The sequence below is a fragment of the Agelaius phoeniceus genome, chromosome 1 (genome assembly GCF_051311805.1).
Source record: "Agelaius phoeniceus isolate bAgePho1 chromosome 1, bAgePho1.hap1, whole genome shotgun sequence".
Lineage (NCBI taxonomy): Eukaryota > Metazoa > Chordata > Aves > Passeriformes > Icteridae > Agelaius > Agelaius phoeniceus.
The window spans coordinates 114,927,509-114,951,660 of record NC_135265.1 but is presented as its reverse complement, the minus strand read 5'-3'; the positions used below and the strand labels follow the sequence as shown (position 1 = coordinate 114,951,660).

At 42.3% G+C, this 24,152-nt stretch overlaps 1 protein-coding gene across 1 annotated transcript in view; it reads right to left on the bottom strand.

The window, feature by feature from the left end:
• XKR4 (XK related 4) overlaps positions 1 to 19,241 on the bottom strand; it is a 228,020-nt gene extending 208,779 nt beyond the window's left edge. Inside the window, exon 1 of the mRNA XM_054635390.2 lies at positions 18,072 to 19,241. Coding sequence (XP_054491365.1) covers positions 18,072 to 18,913 — 842 coding nt within the window. The 5' untranslated portion in view covers positions 18,914 to 19,241. The remainder of the gene's footprint in view (positions 1 to 18,071) is intronic.
• Positions 19,242 to 24,152: the final 4,911 nt, after the last annotated feature.

Here is a 24,152-nt window from a genome sequence, read left to right as displayed (position 1 = left end):
AGTTACTCAATCTTCAGTGACAGCATTTCTTCCATCACTTTGCAGACACAGAAATAAACACTTGAATGCTCCCAGAGGACGAGCAACCAGTAAACTCTCACCAAGACTAGGTATCTAAACTGAATATTCTACCTTTTGAAAAAACTTGGTCCTGTGGATATATTGTCATAGCAAAGCTTAAGCAAGATTTTCTGGCATGCCACAACATATGGAAAGCTCCAGTTTAACTGTGGTCTCAGGGTATGCCACAAATATACAAGCTGGAATCCTATTTGAGAAGATGTTTAACGGGAGCTTAAATCATTGACTCTGAAGTTTTTAAACCCCCTGATTTCATAGCATGTGACAATACATCTCTGTGGAGCAAAATTAAACTGTAGAAAGACTCAATTAGTTTTGACTGTATTTCTACCAGCAATTTTTTTTATCTGTTCAGATCATGCCTGGAGAATAAACAAAATCCCACTATGCTCAGACTAGGCTGTGAAATGCAAACTCCTATCTGATATAAAATTCAGAATTCTGAAAACAAAAAGAGCTATAGTTTGGAAATTCTGGCAGAATGGCACTGCAGGGATTTAAACATGTCTCCTGGATGAGAGGATGAGAAGGAAGAGACTAACAGCAGGCATATAAGCTGTCAGTGTGTCATGAGCTTTGGGTCACTCAGTGAAGCCATGGCTGTGGCCACACAGTGCCCCTCAAAATTCAGCTGCGTTGGTTGTATTTAAGCACACCTGCCAGTGAATTAGTTCCTTTCATATTCTACAGTCTCTTGCTATTCCCCTTCTTGCCCAGCTCTACTGAAAACTTCCAGGGTGCATTACAAGATTTTCCTTGCAGCAGTAAACATGCAGCACACTTCCTTTCCCTATAAAATTCAGTAAAGTACTGGGAAAGTTCCCTGCTCAGTGTGGCAGTGCCAATCTTTAGTAAACCCTGTTACACTTTGTTTCTTCCCCTCTCCTCCCTTAATTGTATGTCTTTATAAAAGTTTTTAAAGGAAAGGACACTTATAGCATCACTTACTCATAGATGGATAGTCAATGAATAATTTTATTTCTCAGCTTCTTAAATATGTAGCTGTTCTCCAGTCTTATGGTGCCACATTTATATTAACAGATTTAAAACACAGATGCAATTTACCAGCTCTTTCAGTATTCTGGAACTGGAATTATTAATTCCCTTTGATTTTTCTAAGAAAACCTCATTTACTGTTGCTTTCACTGAAGTTGTGATTATTTCTGTTTTACTATCATCATATACACTATCTGTCTTCCCTTTACCACTATGATAATAGAATTTTCCTTACTGAAAAATTGGGGAAATCATCAAGTTTATCTAGTTTATCTTTAATCTGTCTTATAAAATAGCAGCTGTCTTTCCTCCTTTTTCTGTCTCTATTACAGAGCTGAAGAGTGTTTTATTATTTGTTTTGCGTTTTTTTTTCTGTAAAGGCCAGATCAGCTTGGTTTTGGAAAGTCTCACTTTCCAAACCTCTGAGCCTCAGTGCTGCTTAAACAACTGGGAAGGGAAGGAGGCAAGGTGGCAAGCCATTATTTGCAGATTACTAATGGTTTTACAAACACACACTTGGTTTAAGAGCTACACCCTACAATTTTTTCTCTTTTTTTGATGTTCAGATCCCCTGCAGTGTTAGCATAATCAATTTCAAAGAAATTTGTAATTTCTTTATATATTTGCAGGAGCAAATTTCTCTTACTAGCCAATTGCCTCAGTTACAAAATTTTGCTCTTTTGGGGAAAACAAAACAAAACAGAACAAACCACGTAGAAACTTTATTTCTTCAAAAAACATAAAATTAAGTTATCTGTCATCATGCTGTTGAAGATTATTCAGTGTTATCAGTCTTCCATAGTGTCCTCATTCCTTACTGAGAAATTCTAAAAGTTCTAAACTATCCCCATCAAAAACAGAGCACTGTGACACATCCTAATACATTAGATACTTGATGAAGACTCCACATGAAAACATCTGTGATGGTTACTAATGTGTTGTGCTCTCCAGTATGCATTCAAGCAGTTTAAATCCCCCACAATGGATAACATTTTCACAGATTTCTGGAACTCCTACCCTTCCCTTTCCACAACACTACTCCAGCAACCCAATGCTAGGCCAGGTAAACCACCTTTCCAGACCTTCTAAAAAATTACTTTGTAAACACACATATCCCTCTCTTTCAAGTTATCATGTGATTAATACTCAGTAGAATACCAGCATGTCACTAATTTCAGTTCTCTTTTCTTGGTAGCACACAACACACAAGTCTCTATTTCCAGTCATGAATTCACATAATTCAAGTCCTGTACAGGTGTTTCCACTTCTCGTTTCTTGCACAGGTTTTTGATGGGTCTGTATCCACATTTCACCTTTTTCCTTAGGGACAACATTCAGCCATTGAACAGATCAAGTACCATCCTAGTACCATTGACACTTTTTTAAGGTTAAGAAAAACTTAGAGTTTTCTTCGTTAACCAAATTCCTGTTAACAACTCTAGATCCACTGTCCTATCCTCATTTTCCCCATTTTCCTCCTTTTGCACCTATTTTATACATATATATATATATGTTTGAAGTCCTTCTTCCAGATGTGTCAGCACCAACCTGAAACCAGCTTAAGTCAGATGAGAAGAATACATCCTTAGATGCCTCTTTCATCCAGCTGCACAATAACAGCTGATGCTTCAAAACACATCCCTTGTAGCCTCCTGAGTTATGTGCTGAACACCAGTGCTCCATCATGCATCCAATCTCTTATCCCACTGGAACATAAAGGAAATTTCTGAACATCTTAAAGACACTTTAAATCAAAGTAGAAACACATCCACCACTGACCTAATGTTCCTTACTGCTACATGTCACTGACCTAATGTTCTTTGCTTCTTCCATGCATGCTGTATGATCAGCAAACTGTTTCCAAAATTAAAATCTCTGGTGCAGTTCTGATGAAAGGCCAGGTTAACCAGGAAGTTAAATAACAAGACCAGCATTTCATTCCCATTCACAGCAATGAGCCAAAACCTGTGGCATTACCTTGCCTCCAGGAAACAGGGATTTCTATGAAGATGGTATGTCTCCTCTTAAACCATTCCTAAATCTATTCAGACTATAGTGGAACTTTGGAGAAGAAATTGCTCAGCTATGGCCTTCCTTGTAGGCAAACAGGCTGTGAGAGAAATCCTGGCTATTTTTTTACCTCATCAGCCAGATGAATTGGAGAATACTGTAGAAGTTTGAAGGGCAATTATTTTCTTCACAGCAACATGGGAAAACTTGTTACTCCTCAGTCTCAGTTTCAATCTGCAATTTTCTTGGAGAAATACAGTCCTGAACTGCCTCTTATCACTAAGACAATTACAGGTCTCTAGGTATGATTTCATTATACATCTCTGGCATAAACACTGTCATAGATAGAAGGCTACCTAAAAAAGGGCTTTCTAGAAAACACAGACTGTAGAGAACATAAGGGGCAAATTCATAAAATTAAGCACAGTACTTAACATTTCATGGTTGTAGGCATCCCTTGCCTTCCATACAAACCCCCTTCCATGGATAGAAGATAAATTGCTATGGTTTAAATTATTATAGCCCTAAACCTTTGTAGGAGTGCTTACTGTCATTCAGCCAAAACAGAAGAAAATTTATGCCAAATTTGTGACAAACCAGTGTGAATACATTTGAGGCACTACAGAAAAAGCAATGTATGAAAAGAGAAGTCCCAGTCTGAGTTCAGATATGAGAGTTCTAGTGGTACATGAAATGTATGCCATTGGTATAGTACCAGTTTTACATTTTCCTATCAACAGGCAAGAGCATTAGAGTGAGAAGGGATTTGTCTCTTTTTCACCGCAATTATTTATGACTGTGAGAAAAACAAATCTTGCTCAACCAGTAGCTAACACTCAGCAGTGTTGGGTTACTAGTGGGAATGGAAGGGAAAAAAAATAAAACTGACTCTTCGAAAATGCAAAAGAGGTAAAACTTCCAGAAAGCACATTGTCCTCAGCTGATAGATCCCATGTGTCAGACAGTTCAGGAATAGTTGGTTCAGCCTTTCACCCATGGGATAAATCAAAGGTAACTAATATACTGAAACACTGCTTCAAAATAATAACAAGTTAAAAGAAAAGTGACAAGTTTGTGAGATGCTAGTTAACAAGGTTCAGAGAAAATATTCACATGCTTTAAAGCTGGTCCTGGGCTACAATTTGGATTCAGAACACAAGCAAGCAAACTCTGATTTAGCATGTAATTAAGAAATCCTCTCTGAATTATGCAACTTTCATTCACTTCTTCAGAAGATATGAGAACACTGCAACCACTTGCCAAGTTTGATCCCAACATGCCATGGGGCAAATGGAGACCCTAAACTGTCATATTCTATTTAAATCGTATGTAGGCTAAAGTGAGTGTGATTGCTTGGTATATTAAATTACTACTAGTGTGTTGATAATTCCTCATGAACAATCTATGATTCTGAATTATTTATTGAGGAGGAAGTGGCTTTTGAAGTGAACATTATTTCTCTCTAAGAGCTAATGCTTGAATATGATAAAAATACTTGCCAAGAGAAAAAGGAAATTAAAGAAGATACTTCTATGCCTGACAGTTCTGAGATTCTACCTTATTTTGTCATGGATTTCTTCTCTTTGTGAAGTCTATAGGCAAAAATTATGTTCATATAAAAAAAAAAAAAACAACAAAAAACCAAAAAAAAAAAAAAAAACCCAACAAAAAAAGCCATGGGACAGCCTGTGTAAGGAAATTGCTTGCAACAAATCCCAGGTACATACACATTCAATGATGGCAGTTAATATCATTCCTAAACTATTCCCATGGCTTTGTGCTTCCTTGCTTTTAGAATCCACTACAGCTTCGAGGGAGCCACAGAACAACCTTCCCCTGGCATCCTGGCATCATGAGTGGTAGATCACAGAATCAGAGAGCTTTGGCTTGTAGTGCAGATGAAGGACACTTAACAGAGCATGGAGTGACAGCAGGACAGAAAGAAGGACCCAGTTCTCCCACTGGTCCTTCAAGTTTGCAGACAGACTTTTCAAAGCCTTGTCCCCTTGAAAGACTTCACAGGTTTTTGGGGATGGGGAATTGAAAGCACAGATGAAGCAGTGACAGGCTCCCACGTAGTAAGATAAATCCAGTGTGAGACATTCTCCATTGTGGCCAAATTAGAATTTCATTGCTCAAAGATGTAGTATCTTATTTTGATACTACATTCTTGAGTCACAGTGGCAATATTTATACCCAAAACAATTGCTTGAAATGAGCATAAATCCTGCTGTCTTCTCCATATCTATTAAGGTTGCTATTCATGAATAATTCTCCAAAGAATGATTTATGAAATGCCATTAGAAGACATATTTCTGTTGTTTATTTACTTGCAAATAGTTTCTATACAGTAAACATGCATGAAAGCGTTTAGTAAATTTTCAGAACAGATCTGAATGTTGAGTTTATTCTTATTTCAAGGTTATTCTTAGTTTTCAAGGTGCCAAAGTTAATTTCTTTGATAACCAATCCTTTGTTCCTACTAATTAGAAATATCCAAAACAATTTGCTATTTAAATCATATGTCATTGCTTCTGATCCTTGATTGGATGAGTAATGAAATTAGGTAAGACCCATATGAATTGTGAATATTACTACTGAATATGTAATTAAGGTTTTGATTAATATTCTGGCACTCAGGCTTAAAATACACCTTCCATAAGTATTTGCACTCATAAAGCTCAAGCTGAAGAAATCAGTACAAGTCATTAACACAGTCAAACTGAATTCATAAATGAACTTCAAAAGAATACTTGTAAGATTTTTCTTATGATGATGGGTATGTACAGTGTCCTTTTAAGTTTGACTCCTCTTTTAGTGCTAGCTGTCATATGAAGCTGTTGGCCATATTTTCTCCTTAGGTGCTGGCATAAAATTAAAAACTAGGGGTATAGATTTTTCTGAGGTATTGAAAATATTCTGTGTTAATACACGCTGATTATGTAAATGCCAATTGTTTCAAAGCCCAATGAATCATTTTGTGGAAATTTAATATCCTTTAAGACATAGCATTACATTAAAAACTTGAAAATTTATGGGGTTTTTTCATGTAATGTGCCTCTATTTCCCACCAATAGAATGCATTAGGATAATTTTTCATGTCATTACTGAAATATACTTAATTATGGTGACAGTCAACATTTTTAAAAATATTCTTTCCATCCAATACTTTCTGCACTTCAAGAAAGCCAATCAGAAAGATATGAAAGTATAATTTCTTTTTTTTTTTTTTGTTTTCTAAATCTCCCATTTGTAAAACAACATAAGAATTAATGATAACAACCTATTAACGTGAATTCTGACACAGTAGGGTATTCCACACACCTGTCCTAATAAAAGACCTGTAGCAAAATTCTGGCTCTTAGCAGAGAATGGGTTGACTCCCTTGTGAGTGCATAGTGTGTTATAAAGATATGGCAGTGTAATGAGAGCTAAATTCAAGAAAAAGGACTGAGTCTAGATCTGAAACTGATTTTGGGATGAATTAGGAAAGGCTCAAAAATACTCCTCTATCTTGAACATACACTTAGAACACCAGAACTAGTAGCAACTCCTCATTACTTCTATTTCAGAACTATCCCCAAACCTGCTCATAAAATCATCCTCCTGCTGTTCTACGAAGTTTTTATAGGAACAGGAGAACCCTCTTGCAGCTTGTCACCTTTTCAACATGGGTGAGGCTGGAGGCTGTTAATAAGCTGTACTGGAAGAGCAGAGGACATACAAAGATTAAAGACTTGCTCTGGGCTGTCTCAGGCAAGTCCCACTTGAAGAACCTTCAATGGCCCAATTCCCAGTTTGGTCAGGAAACCAGCATTCCCTCTCTAAAGGAGCTATACTTTTTCATTGATGAGTGCAAAGCATCCATAAACTCACAAAACAAGCCAAAATTCTCAGTCTACCTGACAGCACACGAGTAACAGGTACAAACTGACAAGGGAACAGGTCCATTTCAACTACAACCTCCACAATTCCTGGGATTTTATGTTCTGCTTCTCCAAACCAACCATCAGGGGCTGAGTAAGCCTCTTATGAGACAAACTCAGGAACTGAGTTATTTTGCACTGACTTATTAATTATTATATTATTAAAATAACTGACTTATTTTGCACTCAATGTTAGTTTTCTCAGAAGCTCTCTTGGTTTAATCCAACTACGAAGAGAACACTCCCAATAACTAATTCTCTAACTCAATTGAGAATACTTGAGAATAATCAATTGGATTATCAATGGAGTAGCTCTTCCAAAGAAGTGACACAAAGAGAATGAAGACAGGTTATAGAAAAATGTACATGTCCAAAATTTTATTTTTTAGGTAAAGAAAAAAAATAACGAACAACATACTTAAGGACTAAACATAGCCCTTAGTCCAGATAGGTAATTTTCATAGAATGTTATCATGAGTTCTTAATTTGTCTGTGTGGTAAAAATTGCTAACAAATGGTTGTTGACTGTAAATGCAATCCCTCCTTTTGACACATGCATTAACACACTATTGTAAAAGTTCAAAGTCGTTATTATTGAGTTCTCTCTGCCACATTAATTATCCTCTGCACTGTATTTGGCTTCACTTGGGTAAATCCTAAGTGCCCAATCATTACTTATCCATTTAATATTCTGTGAGCTCTGTTTACATTTATGTTTTTTTTCAATAATTCTGCATTGAGTCCAGTTTCCACCAATACTATGGGTAATGTTCTATGCTCAGCCTATTTGCCTATTTGTCACTTATGTCATTGTTTCTGAAGCTGAAGTGTCTGGTGCTTGGAAGCTTCAGGTTGAAGTTGATTCTAGCTCCTGCACTTTGTTTAGAAAAATTCCTAACCCTTAGGCCAGTTTCCCACAGCATGCTGGATCCAGCTTAAAAAGCAAACTAACAAATAAGAATAACAGCTCAAAAGATGAGGGGATGAGCTAATCTGAAGCAGCAATAGTATGTGAAGGAAATGGGGTGAAGGACAGAACTTTGTTAAAGCTATGTAGTATATTCTGGGTATAACAAGCATAAAGCCTTGTGGAAAGAAATCTTTAAAATATTGAAATCTTATTTTAATAGCTCAATACTGTCCATTATAAAAAGATGTTAATGTTTTCAGCATATTTAACTTAAAACTGGTTTTGACAGATACATTGAAATGATAATTGATTTTGAATTGTATCTACCTAGATCATTTTCCATCCGAGTATCTCAAAGTATATTACAAAAATAAGGCTTCATAATATCCATAGACTAGACTGCAAATATGTACTAGATAACTAAAGAATAACATCTTCAGAAGTATGCTCTGCTTTTGACTACCCAAACTGAGCTTTTAAATATCCTTCTCTTTTAAGAAAAAATAATATAAAAAGCTCCACTCCAATTGAAGTTAAAGGGAGCTGGAGTTCTTAATTTCTGAAACACAGACTAAGGGCAACCAAAAGAAAACCAAAATTATGCATACTGAAAAGCTAGGCTCCACTTGCTGTGGAGCTTGAGGTGAGTTGGGAAACAAGAAGCTGGGACATGAAGATTGAGGTTTATTTCAGCCACAAAACTTCTGCTTACATTGATAAAAATCAACTACAAAAATGGTATCAGGAAATGAACACAGAGCAAGAACCAGGAACTCAAACAATTTTTAAATTGCAGTTTTAAAATTGTTATTTCATTCACTTTTGCAAGAAACAGCAGAGAAAAAGTGTAGAACAACTAATGGTTGCATACATCAAAAACAGCTTTCTTCTATCTCTTTTTCTAAGTTTGATTACATATGACAAAGAAAGGTTGATGAAAAAAATTAATAAACCAATCCTTCAGCTAATTCAGTTTATCTGGAGCTACTCCTACAAGCTTAAGCAGGCATTTTCATGGACATCTGTATTATAGTGCCCTTTGTGGTTATACTATGCATGAAGCATGAATGTTCATAAACAGAAATACTTTCAGGGTAAGAGAAAGAGAGAAGGTTAAAGGGTCAGAAAAGGTAGAAAAAATTAATTAAACTGTAATGAAGAAAGACAGGGAAACCTCTTTTTGGTCTCATTACAAAGCCCTATTAGGTCTTCCTCTGTATCCTCACAAACATGACATTTCTGCATCAGTGTTGTGTCACAGCTCTGGCAGGAAGGGCAGTGAATGTCCCCATCCAGCCTTGCCTAAGCATCAGTGCAGAAACCAATCAGGGAGACAAGAACTGACCCCTCACAGCTGGAAAGGGCAGTGGACTGAAATCTCCTAAAACCTGAGCAAATACTCTAATCACAAGGGACGTTTCTCCAGTACTATAAGACAAGGCTGAGTCTGCAATATTTGTTGGGGATATAAGCTTGTCATTGCTCATAAAGCAGATTTAAACAATGCTTGCCAACTGGATCCACTGAGGGATTTTTGTGCCACTGCAGCCTAGCATCCAGTTTGCAATGGGCTCAAATGAGGAAGAACTCAGGCTGTGTGTGCTGGGGAATTTCTGGACACAGATAACAGGCAGGAATACAAGCCTCCAGGCAGCTTTCAAGTTGAACATTATGGTCCATTATGTTTAAGTTCCTCAGGTAACTTCATACAGGATCACAGAATAACAGTGGTGGGAAGGGACCTCCGGAGACCATCCAGTCCAAGTCTTCTGCTAAATGAAGTTCACAGAACAAGCTGCACAGAAGCATATTCAGGCATGTTTTGAATATCTACAGAGAAGAAGACTCCACAAACATTTTGGGCAGCTTGCTCCAGTGCTCTGACACCCTCACAGTAAAAAAGCTCTCCTCACAAGGCTGTTAGGCCAAATTTTCTAGGTTATATTTTCAGGTCTATATGCCTGAAGAACGTCTAAATTCTGCTTTCGGAGCAAAGTGCTATTATAGATCTGTCTCACAGAAATATTTCCATATAAAGCGAGACTATAAAGGTTAGGGTTGAAGGATAATAAGAAAAGACAAAACTGCATCCATGCCCTTCCTTTAGATAAAAGCCCACAGACATTTATAATGACAAAGCTTATCATTCCACACAAGCCACTATTAAAATGTGAAAATATCAGCATAGTGGCTTTCATTGCTTTGTATGCATGTATAGATCTCTCTACAGATAGCTGATGTCTGGTGCTTGATATTTAAAGGTACTTTCCTTGGTCCTGCAGGAAGTAATCCACTGACCCTATGTACTATCCATCACTCAAAGAAGTTGGCAGAATCCTAGAATAGATCAGATGTTTACATGAAAACATCCCATTAAAGCGAGTAATGTTGAATACTGTGGCAATGCTAACCTTCATTTTTTAAGGGCAGAAATTAATCTGATATATAACAGCTGATAGAGATAAGGAAAACTGTCTATCTATCTGTAGGTTAATTCCCTTTTTATTCACCATAAAACATTTGCATCCTTCTCTAAAGCAGCTGGCACCATCCTTGGTACATTAGTCTCATCTAAGTCACACCTTCCAACTTTAGAAGAACAAAAAGTAGATACTCTCCCTGTCATATCATTACCTGCTAAAATTCTTTTGAAAACACCCCACAAAACAGTCTCACTCCATGTGCTCCAACTCGTGACATCAAATCATTTGTGACTGATAACATTAACCACCCCCACTGATTACCCCTGCCAATCAAACAGATTTATACAGCTCACCACACAAACCTTTTACCATGAACACACTGAGCAGCACAGGCTTGTTGTCAAAGGAAAGGTAATGAAAATAATAACATGATACAGCAATTATTTTATCTTGGGGGAAAAAGTACATTATAACCCATTTCAGCCATTCAGGCAGGGAAACAGAATGAGAAGGAGAGTGATAAGAAACCACTTCAGCAACCAGAGCCCACGGGGAGATGATAATTCATGTTATGGTTGTCAGAAAATTCAGGTAAAATCTCTTGGAAAAATATATACCCAAGACCTATTATTTTTTAATTCTAAAATTTATGAAAAGATGTTTTAGAGTACTCTCTTTCCTGTCAGCTTATGCCAGACTGATATCTCACATTTTTATTTATCATTGTTCAGATGACTACTCACTGCAGTGAGAGTTTATCTAGCATTTTCTCCATGTATCTAATATTTTTACAGTGAATTTTCCCAGACCTACAACTCTTCTGTTTGCTTGCCTGTTTCTACAGTTTCTCAAGCAGTCACTGAGGAAATCATTCAAACAATTCCTCTTTGGTCAGTGGCTAAAAGGAAACAAACTGGAATTAGGTACATAGTTAGGAGTATTAGCTGATATTACCATGCCTTTTCAGAACCTTCCTCCTTTTCTACATGCTCCTTCATGTGCTCTTCAATATCAGCCTCCTTTCATTTTAAAGATCAAGTAAATCAAAGCAGTTCTTTTTATAGCCTGTTTGCCCCTTCCACGCCCATATCCACTTGACACAATGCATACAACTGACAGCTGCGCTAAAATTGACAAAAAAGGCACCACTTTGTAAACGTACTTTAGCAAACAAAAAATTTTTCTTGAAGTGCAAGCAAAAGAGCTATTGATTTTCTCTGTGCCTGACAAATTCCTCCCAAACAACCTGTTTACTGAAAATGTAAGTCACTGCTGTGATTTATCTGCTACACATTAAAAGCTACTTAATTGGAACAGAGAGACAGAAGAATAAGGTAACACCAAGTGACAGAAGAATTGATTTAATTTTAGTTTTATTGGAGCTTTTGTATCTTTGTGGCCAAGTCAGTTCTTACGGACAAATATTAACAACTAAGCCAGCTGACAAGGAGAATACACTTCTGAACAAGTTAAACTGTGAGGTAAATGACCTGATGAAGGAAGGAGGATAACTGAAGCCACAGATTATGCTGTGGTGTTACACTTTCTTGCTTTCCCACAAGAGATGTGGACATGCAAACTGACCTTTCAGAAAGAAATACTTTTTCTGATGTAACAGAAATTTTAACAATAACAAAAAAAACCAAAACAAAAAAAAACCTCATCTGGTTGCAAGAACATTCTGCAAGGTTATAACATTTAGAAACAAATTATGATGTGATGCATTTCTTTCAATTCATGGTATGTACATATAATCATTTGTTCACAGCACCAGAGGACTCTAAAAGAATACATGTATATGGTGATATGAAATTCTCTGAAACACAAACCCCTATAATCTTATCAATTTTCCACTCTTGGAAAAAGGCAAATATAAATTCTTCCCATATATAAGTTTCTAGAAAGCATTCTGTGCATAAAATATCAGTTTTCCTACTAAGCCAGTTGTGTGATCAGAAATCAGTGCTTAAGCAGTCCTTTGAAAATATGAAAACTTATGTAACTGATAAATATTCTCTACAGAGGGAACGCTTGTTAATTATTAAAGTACAGTATCTTTCTTCTAAAGTACATCAGCATCTTTTACACATAGCTAAGGTTATTAGAATAAACTGAATACCAAATCTGATTTGTATGCAGACTTGTAAGAGATTTTTAAGAACATAGTAAAGCTTCACTCCTGTTTCAAAAAAAAATATGAAAGGCACAGACTTCATCTGCATACCACTATCTTCAGAAGAGAACAAAAAATAAAGAAAAAAAAATGGAATTAAAAAAGAGTCAGAAATTTTGAATATTTATTCTGATGAATATATTACCAAAAGTTTAAATGTGGTCAGGCCACTTACACAGTGGGCTTCCCTTCTAATCCTGCTGAGGGAAAAAACCCACAACTTTATTTCCTGTTTCTGACAGCCCATAACCTTTCCTGAGACCTAAAGACACAGCAAGCAAAATAGTTAGTCAGTAGGATTTTAACTCAAGCACTGCAGTAACTCAATAAAAGAAATATGGCATTGCTGAGTGGCAGCATTTCACTACACTAAGAGACAGATGGGGAGGATATGCAATAATCTTGTCTAGGAAATAGTTATGATTCATAAATTTGGACTCCATGTGACAAATTATCCGACAGATTTCAAAACAGTGAGAAAAACTGGTGTCAGATTGAGATATTATCGCATCTTAGTGTGAAGTCCAATGGCAGCTGGAATTATTGACCACATAACTACACCAAATTTCTACATTGTTACTGAACAAAAGTGTCAAAAACTACTATGTAGATCAAAAGTGTGAAAAGAAATGAACCTATTTAAGTTTGGAGTTGAGCTAAGACTGATGTTTTTCTTAACTTGAGCTACTTTGCTGGAACTTCCAGTTTAGGGCGTCAGTCATGCTCAATGGTGAGCACCTGAAGAAGTTGTCAGGATTTCTCACATGCAGAGCAGACACCCTTTTTCCTCCTTTTTTTTTTTTTTTAACTTCTAAGAGTGTCAAGTTATTGCAGAAGTGAAGGTTATGAGCATAAGCAATGACATTTCTTTGGCAGATGATCCAGACCTGTGAAAAAAGTTTCCACAGGGCACCAGAGAAATTACAACTCACCCTGGTCTCAGAATCCAGCATCACCTTTACAACCTTGCTCCAACTCCTTTTTTTACCAAATAAGAACGAGGAAGGATGAGGAAAATAATGGCTTCTTAGTACTACACATAAACAGATACAGCCAATCCATAGCATCACTTGTCAGGGAACTGGATCCACTTTGGAACAGACACCTCTCCTGGACAATGCCACCAGGAAGGACAAATAAGCAACTTGGTGTGTCCTCCTCCTTCTCTGGGTGGTTTCCCACAGAGCTAGGAAGCCTCAGTCAAACCCCCTCACTCTGTTGAGAGGGATATACTTAATCATCTCAGTATTGCTTCAGCTATCCAGAAATAATTTCACAGGGTAATTTCCAGTCCTCATCTTTTCAGTGATTCACCCTTCCTCTGGCCTTGTTAGCTACAGAAACTTGACAGTTCCCTTTCAGGCACTTTGTCTGCAGCCTTTCAGACAAAATGACAGACACTGGGGGAACTCCCAAGCACTCCAAGCACCAAGACAGCCTGCTCACACCACCCTGCTGCAAGGCACAGGAGCTGTCTCATGGAGCTACTTCTTGCTCTCCAGACACCACAAGACGGGCACCAGCAAGTCCTCCAGTCTCCTCCTCTTGTTCACCCAACTTCCCACAACCCACACTCCTCCCAGGGCTGACTGATCCCTCCCTCCCAGCTTCAGGAGCATGGCTATCTTAATCCTGCCAAACCAAGGGAACCTCAGCCAGAAATTTTTTTTAAGGAAATGAACCAGCTCCACAGATGCCAAATGAACACTATGATCTCTTACATCCAGTCACCAAATCCTGCTATCCACAGCGAAATCTGAAAGTCGTGGTTAAGCCTGTGAAGTTTAGTGAACCAAAGGGATGCTCAAGGGCAGTGGTTACACACTCTCAGGCCAGGCTCAAAGGGCAATAGTTTATCTGAATCCTACTGGCCCATATACCTCTACAGAGGTCCTTACAGACTCTAAATTAAAGCATTCCCTTTCATTTTTTTCCTTTCAATGGGATAGAAACAACAGCACCTCCTTGGGAGAAGAGGGCTCCATAGTGTGGTTTCCATGGCCAAATATTGGTAAAAAGCAGAACACACTGGAAGTATGGATAAGGAAGCACATCTGTATCTATTTCTGAAGGCAGAATTGCACCAGTGATCACATTTCACCACGAAATTAGCTGCCAACAAATGCCTAGTTCCTGCACTCTGCTGCGGCAAGCAGATCCTCAGAAACTTCACTGGAATTTTAACAGGTGGCCACTGCTATCAGGAAGTCCATAAACAGCCAAACCCCAGAGGAAAATAATATATATATATATATATATATATATATATTTTCTTTAAAAAGGAGCCATTTGATATTTCAATGTTTTTGGGGGGGAAAGTTACACCAATTTCAAGAGAAAAAAAAATTAAGATTTTATTCGGAACTTATTGGCAGCTTAGCTGCTCCTGCAGTTCCCCTTTTTCACACTCAAGGAATAAAAACTGTTTTAGTGATTTTTGATTGCCTACTTCTAGAATTGTTCCATTCCACATTAAAGACCTCATTCATTTCCCATTAGCACATTTTAGTTAAAATTAACACATAATAATTTTCGATGATCTGGCTTTCAGTATGTTTGTAAACAAAAAATTAATCTCAGAGGAAAAGCTTTGAAATTGTTAAAAGTCATTCTGACAGAATTAATCACTAAAAACACATTTTTACAAATTTTTTATTTAATTCAAGGATATTAAGAGCACTGGGATTGTCAGTTGTATTGCTCTTTCCTCAGAATGGCTTCCTTAAATAAACAGTTGACACCATTGACTCCAAAACCTTTGGCAATGGGACAAATAAAGGTAATTTAAGACCTCTGGATTCAATTAATTTTAAGAGGAAACAGAAGACAACAAATACCACATGAAAACAAAATGATCACCAATTTTAGTAGCTAGAAAATCAAGCACAAGCAAACTTTCTCCTCATTCCCTGATAGAGAAATGAGACACATATTACTGTCATTTTTACTTGGGGGAAATTCAGCGCAATAAGTAACAGAAAATTTAAATGTAGCTACAGGAGAGCTTTAACCAGGGGCAAAAGAAACAAAAAAAGGAAAAATCTGAAAGCTAATAAGAAACATAATGAGAGGCACAGAACAAAGGGTAACAGGTTTTGTCAGTTGCTGGGATGGTGACCCCAGCACGTGTACCCCTGTCTGACAGCAGGGTCTGTTCAGCTGTGTCAAAGAAGGAGTTAAGTCTCCAAACACAGGCAACTGGAAAACATTTTAGATCATCCTTCTGCCTAAACAGCTTGAGCTATTTGCTCAAGGCAGTAACCAGTGTTACACTGTAGAGTAGAAGTTCTGGACTATTAAGTGTCTGATTAGAGATACTGTTTCCAGAAAATTTCTACAGATCATGTTAGTTCTGACACCATGCTTATGTACAGTTTCTCAGGGTGTGATGTGACCTCTTCTCTTTGGTGCTGATTATTAGCTGTAGATGTCTCCAAAGGCTCTCCCTAATCAGGAATATATGTAAGAAATTAAAATGGAGCCACTTTAATCAATTATGAAGTGCTGATATGAAACACTCCATACTGCTGACCATATAATTTCTAAGTTTGTGGAAAACTGCAAATAAATACTACAAAGTTACTGACAGACAGGCAATTTGATGGCTCTGTTTCACTGAAAATAAATTTAAAAAGTGTAACAGACTAAACCATAAATAATGTTCTAACATGCCTTATCAGTTTAATATTCTGGTAGTCTTACACTGCTGCACATAAAACATGAAGAAAAGCTACATACGATCAAAAGAGACTCATCTAGCTTTAAATATAGAGGAGTAGGTGCTTTTGCAAGGAGGAAATCTTGTGTTAAAAGACACTGTGCTTCATCAAAAAGCAAGCAGCTGGAGAGCTCTAAATCCCAGCCACCTCATCTGACAGAAGTGCTGTACAGTATTGGATCCCACCCTGCTCCACCCACAGCCCTCCCTGCTCTTTGTGTTCTCCAATACAGAGTCGTGACACCAAACCTTGTAAAACTCTCTCCTCTATCACTCAGCATGATCCACCCTGTTTGACTTCTATATGGATGAGTATCAACATAAACTTCTGAGTACAATTTAAGCCACTGTACTTATTTTTCTACCTCTGCAGGGTGGGGACTAAACATTACACAAAACCCATCATATTCAGAAAGTCCCAAACTTGTGTTAAACAAGGTAGAAGGTAGAAGATAAAGGAGCATACAAGCATTCAAGATTTGAAACAAAGCATCACTTTTTGTTCAAAATTTTTCTTCTCTTTCAAGTCACATCATGGTTAATATGAGCACACCTGTAACTTTAAGTTAGTTTCACAAGTTTAGAAAATTGAATTTGTTACAATGAACCAAATACTCTGGAAAGCAAAAGGTACTTAGTCGTGGCATTCCAAGATCTTTGGCCAAGTATCTAGCAGCGTTTGGACTCCTTCATGCTTAAGGGCCACAAGCAGAGCTGAGCAGTGCTGGATACTGTGCTGACAGAGCAAAAGACAGACTTTGCCCAAAAGAATGAGACAGATATTAAAAGTACCAGCATTAGAAGTTTACAGGAACAACAAATTAAACTCCCTAATGAAGTAGTTGCAAAAAGTCCCAAGTGTATCTGAAAGAGAAGGATGACATAATTTCTTTCCATCCGCAGACAAGAAACACAAAAGGTATTTTCCACTGTTGCTTTAGTGCACTTGCCCTACTGCATGACCTTCTTCAACACAGCATCTATCTTCCAAAATTTTATGTGAAAGTTTTACCTCTTTATACACTATACCTTCTGAACTCTGCCCTTTTCAGGCAGCACTAAATGTATTTGCAGGGCATTCAGCCTCCATATGAATCTTTCCCAGAAATTTGCTAAAACTGAAGGAAAAGTTTACTTTTGAAAACTATGATGTCATCTCTTTTTCCAGCAAGTGCCTTTCCCAACCCACTTCAGCACATCCTTTCCATAATGCACAGTACGTCACTTGCAGATGGTTTTGAGAACTGCTACTCAAAACTTTGATTTAGAAGGCATTCCTTTAATACATCACGCATGTAGAAAATGGATATGCATAGCAAGGAGATGACTGTTCACAGCATATGTACACGTAAATCTCAAAACAGGCATCAGGGCGTTACGGGAAAGTAACTCCTCACTGCCAGTGAAGTTCCCTACTGGCGGCAACGGTGTGCTGGCCACATGTGAGGAGACCCGGAGATGTGCGTTACCGGGCTATGTCCACTTTTCCCCGCCTGTTCCCTAATTTTACCGAGCGTCCGGCGCAGGTTTCCCAGGTGGTTCTGGGCACCTGGCGCTGCGCGGGCTGGAGGCAGCCGGGCGCCTCCCGGGGCGGTCACCTGTGCAGTACGGGACTCTCCGGGACCCGGCGGGGCTCCCCTCGGCCCCCCGCGCCCGGTCAGCCCTGCGGGAGCCCGGTCACCCCGGCGGCCCGGGGCGCGCTGTGCCCAGGAGGGACCCCGAGGCGGGGCAGGCGGCCGCTCGCCGGGCGCAGTCCCGCCCGCGGCCGGGCGTGCTCCCCCGTGGCCAGGGGCTCAAGCCCCGGCCCCCGCACCGCCCTCGCCCTGCTCCTCACCTCCAGACCTGCCCCAGCTGCAGGATGTGGACGAGCGACTGCAGGAGCCAGATGCAGAAGGCGCAGGACGCGGACCGGCCGCCGCCAGCGCGGGGACCGGCGGCGCCGCTGCCCGCGGCGTTGCTGCTGCTGTTGCTGCTGCTGTTGGTGGCGTTGCCCTTGCTGGCGGTGGACGCCTGTCTCTGCGGCGTGCTGGGGCGAGCGGCGTCGATGTCCGCGGCCGCGGAGCCGCTGCTCACCAGCAGCTTGCTCTCGGCGGCGGGGCAGTGCCCGGCGGCGGCGGCGGCGCTGTCCTCGGTGCTGAAGTCGTGCGCGAACCAGCGGAAGCTGAAGACCTGCACGGAGAGGGAGCCCAGCAGCACGAAGAATAGGGTGAGCCCGAACCACCAGCGCTGGCCCCGCAGGTAGTAGTCGACCGCCAGCCAGATGTCGGTGCCCACGTCCGCGAAGTACACGGCCAGGGCGGCCAGGATCCAGAGGCAGTCCCACAGCGAGTAGCGCCGCTGCTCCCTGCCCAGCCGCAGGCACAAGGAGGACGAGCCCCCGCCCGAGCCCCGGGAGCCCCCGCCACCGCCCCCTCCGCCGTCTCCTCCTCTGCCGCCGCTGCAGCAGCAGCAGCAGCACCGGGAGCCGCCGCCCGAGCCGTCCCCGCCGCCGCCGCCGCTGCAGCACCCGCCCCCGGGCGCCTCATCGTCGTCGCTGCCGCCGCCCGGCCCGGCGCCGGAGGGCAGCCCCGGGGCCAGCGCCTGCACAGAGCCCGAGTGCTCGGAGTTCTGCAGCGGCGTGAACGCCACCTCGCCGCCCTTCTTCATCTTCCGCCGCCCGTCCGACTTCGCGGCCATGATGCCTCCCTCAGCCCCGCTGGAGAGCGAGCGGGAGCAGCGAGCGCTCCTTTATCCCGCGCCTCCTCCTGCTCCTCCTCCTCCGCCTCCTGACTCCTGCCTCCCGCCCTCCGCCGCCGCGGACCCGCCGCTCCCCGCGTCCCCTGTCCCCGCTCCGCGCCGGGCTGCGCGCCCGCGGGCGGCTCCTCCGCGGCGGCCGCGTCCGCAGCGCCGCCTGTCTGCGGGGAGCCGCGCTCAGCCCGCCCGCCCCGCCGCCGCCTCCGCGGGGGCCGGCGGTGCCGGGGCCGCCGCCGCCGCGCTCTGCTCGAGCCGGGAGCAGGCAGGGCTGCGCTGCCCGGAGCAGCGCATCCCGCACCCGCCTCCCCGCCCGCCTCCGCCCGCACCCGCCGCCGCCACCACCCAGCTGACTGACGCCGGGAAAGAGGATGACCTCATCCCTCTTCCCTCGCTGCCACCGCCCCCCGCCCGGCACCGGCACCGGCACTGGCGCAGGGGCGGGGAAGGGGGCGCTCGGCGGCCGGGAGGGGAGGGCGCGGCGCTGCCCCGAGGGTGCGGAGCGGGCCCTGCGGCGGCGGGGCCAGGCGGTGTCTCTGCTGCCCCGCCCGGGGAGGTGGGCACGGAGGCGGCGAGCGAGCGGGTCGGCGGGGAGCGGTGGGGTGTGGCCGGCTCCCGCCGGGGCCGGGGCTGCGGGAGCAGGGGGTCGCGGCGCTGCCGCCGGCTCCGCTGCCGATCTCCGGTGTCCTCCGAACAGTTTGGGAGCGTCTGCCCCGCCGGCGCGGGGATGGAGTGGCGGAACGCGGGTGGGTGCGGACGGGGCGGCCGGGAGGGCGGGGGTCCCCCCGGGCTTCTCCCTGCGAGCGGGCATCCTCGGGCTGGGGGCAGCCGCCGCTGCTGCCGCCCCAGCGCGGTGACTGGGGCAGCTCCGGGCGGCGGTGCCCCGCCGTGCCGCCCGATGCCCGCAGCGGGACCGGCCCGCCCGGCGAAGCCGCGCTGAGCGCCCGGCACGGCGGGTCCCGCACGGGGCGGCGGCCGCTTCCCGGCCGTCCCGTAGGAAGCGCTGCCGACGCTCCCTAACTTTGTGAAACGCTGTTGCGAGATGCAGTTCTCGGGTTGTGCCGTGACTCACGCTGCCTCAGAGGCGTTCGGGGGAAGGTGAGGAGACACCGTTTTATTCCGCCACCTGGAGAAATCGCATTTTGGGCGTAAAATTCACCAGGCGAACTCACGACGCCTTTCACCGCTCCCCGCCCCTTTCCTCGCAGCCCCGGCTGCTCACAGAGCGCGGTCGCTGCTCGGAGCTCACCCGGGTGCTTTGGCAGCGGAGCTGGCTCCGCCGGCAGCTCCCGGCTCGGGGCGGCGGGAGCAGCTGAGGTCGGGAGCAGCTGTCCCGGGCGGAGCCGGCGCCGCTCTCCGCCGCGGAGCGCAGACTCCCCCGGGCGGCCCGCGGCGGCCGTCGCCCTCGGAGCCCGGCGGGGGACACAAGTGAACGACGGCTACCCGGTCACGGGAGGCCACCAGCATCGGCCTCCGAGAGTCACACGGGAATCACAGGGCTCGGGCTGCTGGCGGGGTGGGGGCGCATTTACCGCCCATCCTTGGCCCTTCCGCCCTCTCTGTCCTCCTGCATCTTCAACCATACGGGATGAGCAACTAATTGACCTCTTCACCTTTTTAAAATTTTTTAAAGCCTCTGCAATATTTTATGAGCATGCCCTCTCCCTTCTTAAAATAGAGCAGTGAGTTCGTTCAACCACGTTGCTGGAATATCTTAATAGAAACGGCAGTGAGACTGATAGGGTAGTGTTATGTTAAGCTCTGTGACTAAATATAGTCCCTTTAACTTCATTAATTAAACAGAAGAAGTCATATGGACAGCTGAGAAATCTGCCTTCTAACTCTTAAATGTACATGGTAAGTATAAAATTGCCTTTAGGAAATTAGCTTTTACTGATGTATATCCCAGATTTCAAGAAAAGACTGCAGCATGCATTACAGTATTCAGAGTGCTGAGCACACAAAAATCAAACTTTGGAAGGTGAAAAGCACACATGAAACTAATTTGACTAGTTATTTTGCATGTTATCACACAAGAGTCTTTTAATTACATTGTCACATAATTGTTCTTAAATAATACACATTTGCTATGCAGTCTCTGTTAAAATGGTATAACTGCACTTTATTTCTATTCCTTTTGGAACCCTGTGTTTTATTCTCATTACAATCTACACGATCTTTCTTGCCTGAGACTTGTAATACAAATTGCTTCTTTCTCAAGATATCTTTTAATAATTCAGTCAGCACCTATATATAATACAATATATTCATTTAAGGTCCCTTTCAACCCAAAGCATTCTATGATTCATTCTATGGTTCCAGGATTACCTTGTGAGCAGAGATGGTGCTTAATGATAAAGCTACTTTAGCTGCAAGTTTGTGGTTTATAACCAACAAGTTTTCAGTGTTACTCTATTTCATAGCATGGTTTGGGTTTGAAGGCACTTTAAAGATCATTGAGGTCCAATCCCCTGCTGTGGCCAGGGACACCTTCCACTTGACTAGGTTGTTCAAAGCCCCATCCAAACTGTCCTTGAACACAACCAGGGATGGAGCCTCCCCAGTTTTTCTGGGGAGGCTCCATCTGTTCTGGTTCCTCACCACCCTCACAGTAATTGTTGGGCTTTTTCTCTAACATCTAATCTAAACCTGCCCTCTGTCAGTTTGAAGCCATTACCACTTGTCCTGTCACTATATGCCCCTGTAAAAAGTCCTCTCCAGCTTTCCTATAGTCCCATTCAGGTAGTGGAAGGTGCTATAAGGTTTCCCCAGAGCCTTCTTGTAGTTATGTCTTCAATAAAATGGTTTAGTGTACACTGTAGGTTACTTTAATTGAGTCTGTTTGACATATACAGGTCTAAAAGATGCCACAAACTTATAATGGAGGTTATAGTGTGATACATGAGTGGCAGTAAGGGAACAACAGTGCTCCTGGAGCTGAAATCCTAACCTAAATTGCTTGGGCTGCAGGTGGGGTAAGAGAGTAACTCTAAGGTGTCAGATTTAAGAAGGAGAGAATAAAATGGAAGAGATCTAGGTCCAACATACTAAAAGGGCACAAAGTTGCTCTGAGCAATGCAGGAGATATTTAGGAACATAAATGGTGTCAGTCTCAGTGTACATCATCTTCAGGGATCCTGCTTAAGGCTACTCCACTGCTTGCCATTGGAAAAGGTAAGTGCTGAGGCCGTGTCCCCACATCCTCCCCTCCCTGCTCCATATGTGGAACAAATCTTCTGGTATATTTGTCCTGAACCACTTCACTAAAGGATAGCATGTGATAGAACTAGGAGCTGACCCATCTTCCAGGAAGACTTCACCCTGGTGGGCTCAGACCTCTAAATCTGAAAGGTCTTCAATTTGCAAGATAATTTGCTGGAGGTGGGGGGACAGTTTTACGATTTCTTTCCTATATGTTTACCTCCTCTCCTCTCCTCTCCTCTCCTCTCCTCTCCTCTCCTCTCCTCTCCTCTCCTCTCCTCTCCTCTCCTCTCCTCTCCTCTCCTCTCCTCTCCTCTCCTCTCCTCTCCTCTCCTCTCCTCTCCTCTCCTCTCCTCTCCTCTCCTCTCCTCTCCTCTCCTCTCCTCTCCTCTCCTCTCCTCTCCTTCTTTTTGTTGGTTGGTTAGGTTTGCTCTGTTTGGATTCAGCTACTGTTGCATTTGAGAGGGAAATAATATTCTTTCACACTGATTTTCATATTAACAATAGCTGTCTGTGACAAGAAAGGCAGTGCAATAGATGAACATTTAAACTTAAATTAAAGGCTGTTTGATACTTGATAAGAGGAATGTCTTCTGGTTTGTTTTCTCACTTTAAAGATAACAAATGAAAAGGATCCCAAATAATAATAATGATAATAACAACAGAACCAAATTTCCTCTCTGTTAGACCGGCATAACTTCTGTGGAGCTGTATCAAGGCCAGAAGTGTTTGTATACACACTGTGTACAAACCAGCATGTATTCAGCAAGGCAATGTTGTTACTAAACCTCAGAAATTATTAATTACAAAATATAATTGAAGGACAAAAATGAGATCGCAGACATAAATACATATTTCATAAACCAAGTACAGACAACCAAGTACATTCATTTCTCATGCAAAGTTAGTTTTTCTCTGAAGGAGATTTTATTCATGGCTTTCTTTTTCTTCTCCTTTCTTTAAAGAAAACATTTTTATAGTTATCACTGCTTTTGCTTTGTTCTGAGTTGCAACTGTTTCCCTTTTTTGCCCCTTAGAATCTTGGTCTACTTTAGGAATACTTTTTGTGTGTATGTCCTTCTGTTGTTTCACCGTAGACCATTATCAACTCAAATCTAAATGTCCAGGAAACAAGCTTCCAATCCTCTTATCTTTACTCTAAACTATTTTTTAGTTCTTCACATCCTAACAATGATGTTTTTCCATCTCTTCTTTAGCTGTGCTGTACAGACTGCCCTTTCAAAGCAGACTTGAACTTTTGCTTGTATAGCTCTCATTTTGCCATTAGAATATCATTATACTCTACAGGTCTAATCAATTCTTGCATGCATCCTTCAAAATGATTCCAAAATCCATTTTCTTTTGTTTGACAGTATTTTGTCGATTGCAGTTTAGTGCTTTAGTTTCTGCACTTTCTTCTAGTTCAGACCAACTGAAGCATTAGAATAAGATCATTGTACCTGGATTTGACACCCTCTGGAAGCATTCTGGCACAAAAGCCTGCCTTTCTTACTCTAGTCAGTCCTTTAGGGGGTAGTTCTGCATCAAGAAGGAGTTGTGCATAATCCTGCTGTCCTGGCAGGGCTTGCAATGCTTAGCAGAGCTCCTGAGCAGCCCCTCTTAGAAACAATGGATGTCCTAAGGGGTTCCCTAGTGATCCTACCTACCTACCTACCTACCTACCTTCCACCTTCTAGTATAATTTCTCTCCAAAGGCACCCAGTGTCTTTTCCTGCACTGTGTTTCTGTCTAGATGTGTTTGACACAAAACTAGGCTGACTTGATGGAGAATCTGATGAACATTTATTTTCTCATTCACTCACTCAGACATAGTCTCACTCCTACATTTTCCATACAACTGGCTTTATCTTTCCATGTTAAAACAGTGCCCTCAGGCACAGATGCACATGAAATCAATTTCTTTAGGTGCATCAAGTAAGAACAATTCTACAAGATGTTCATAGGTTTCAGGTATTTTCAATAG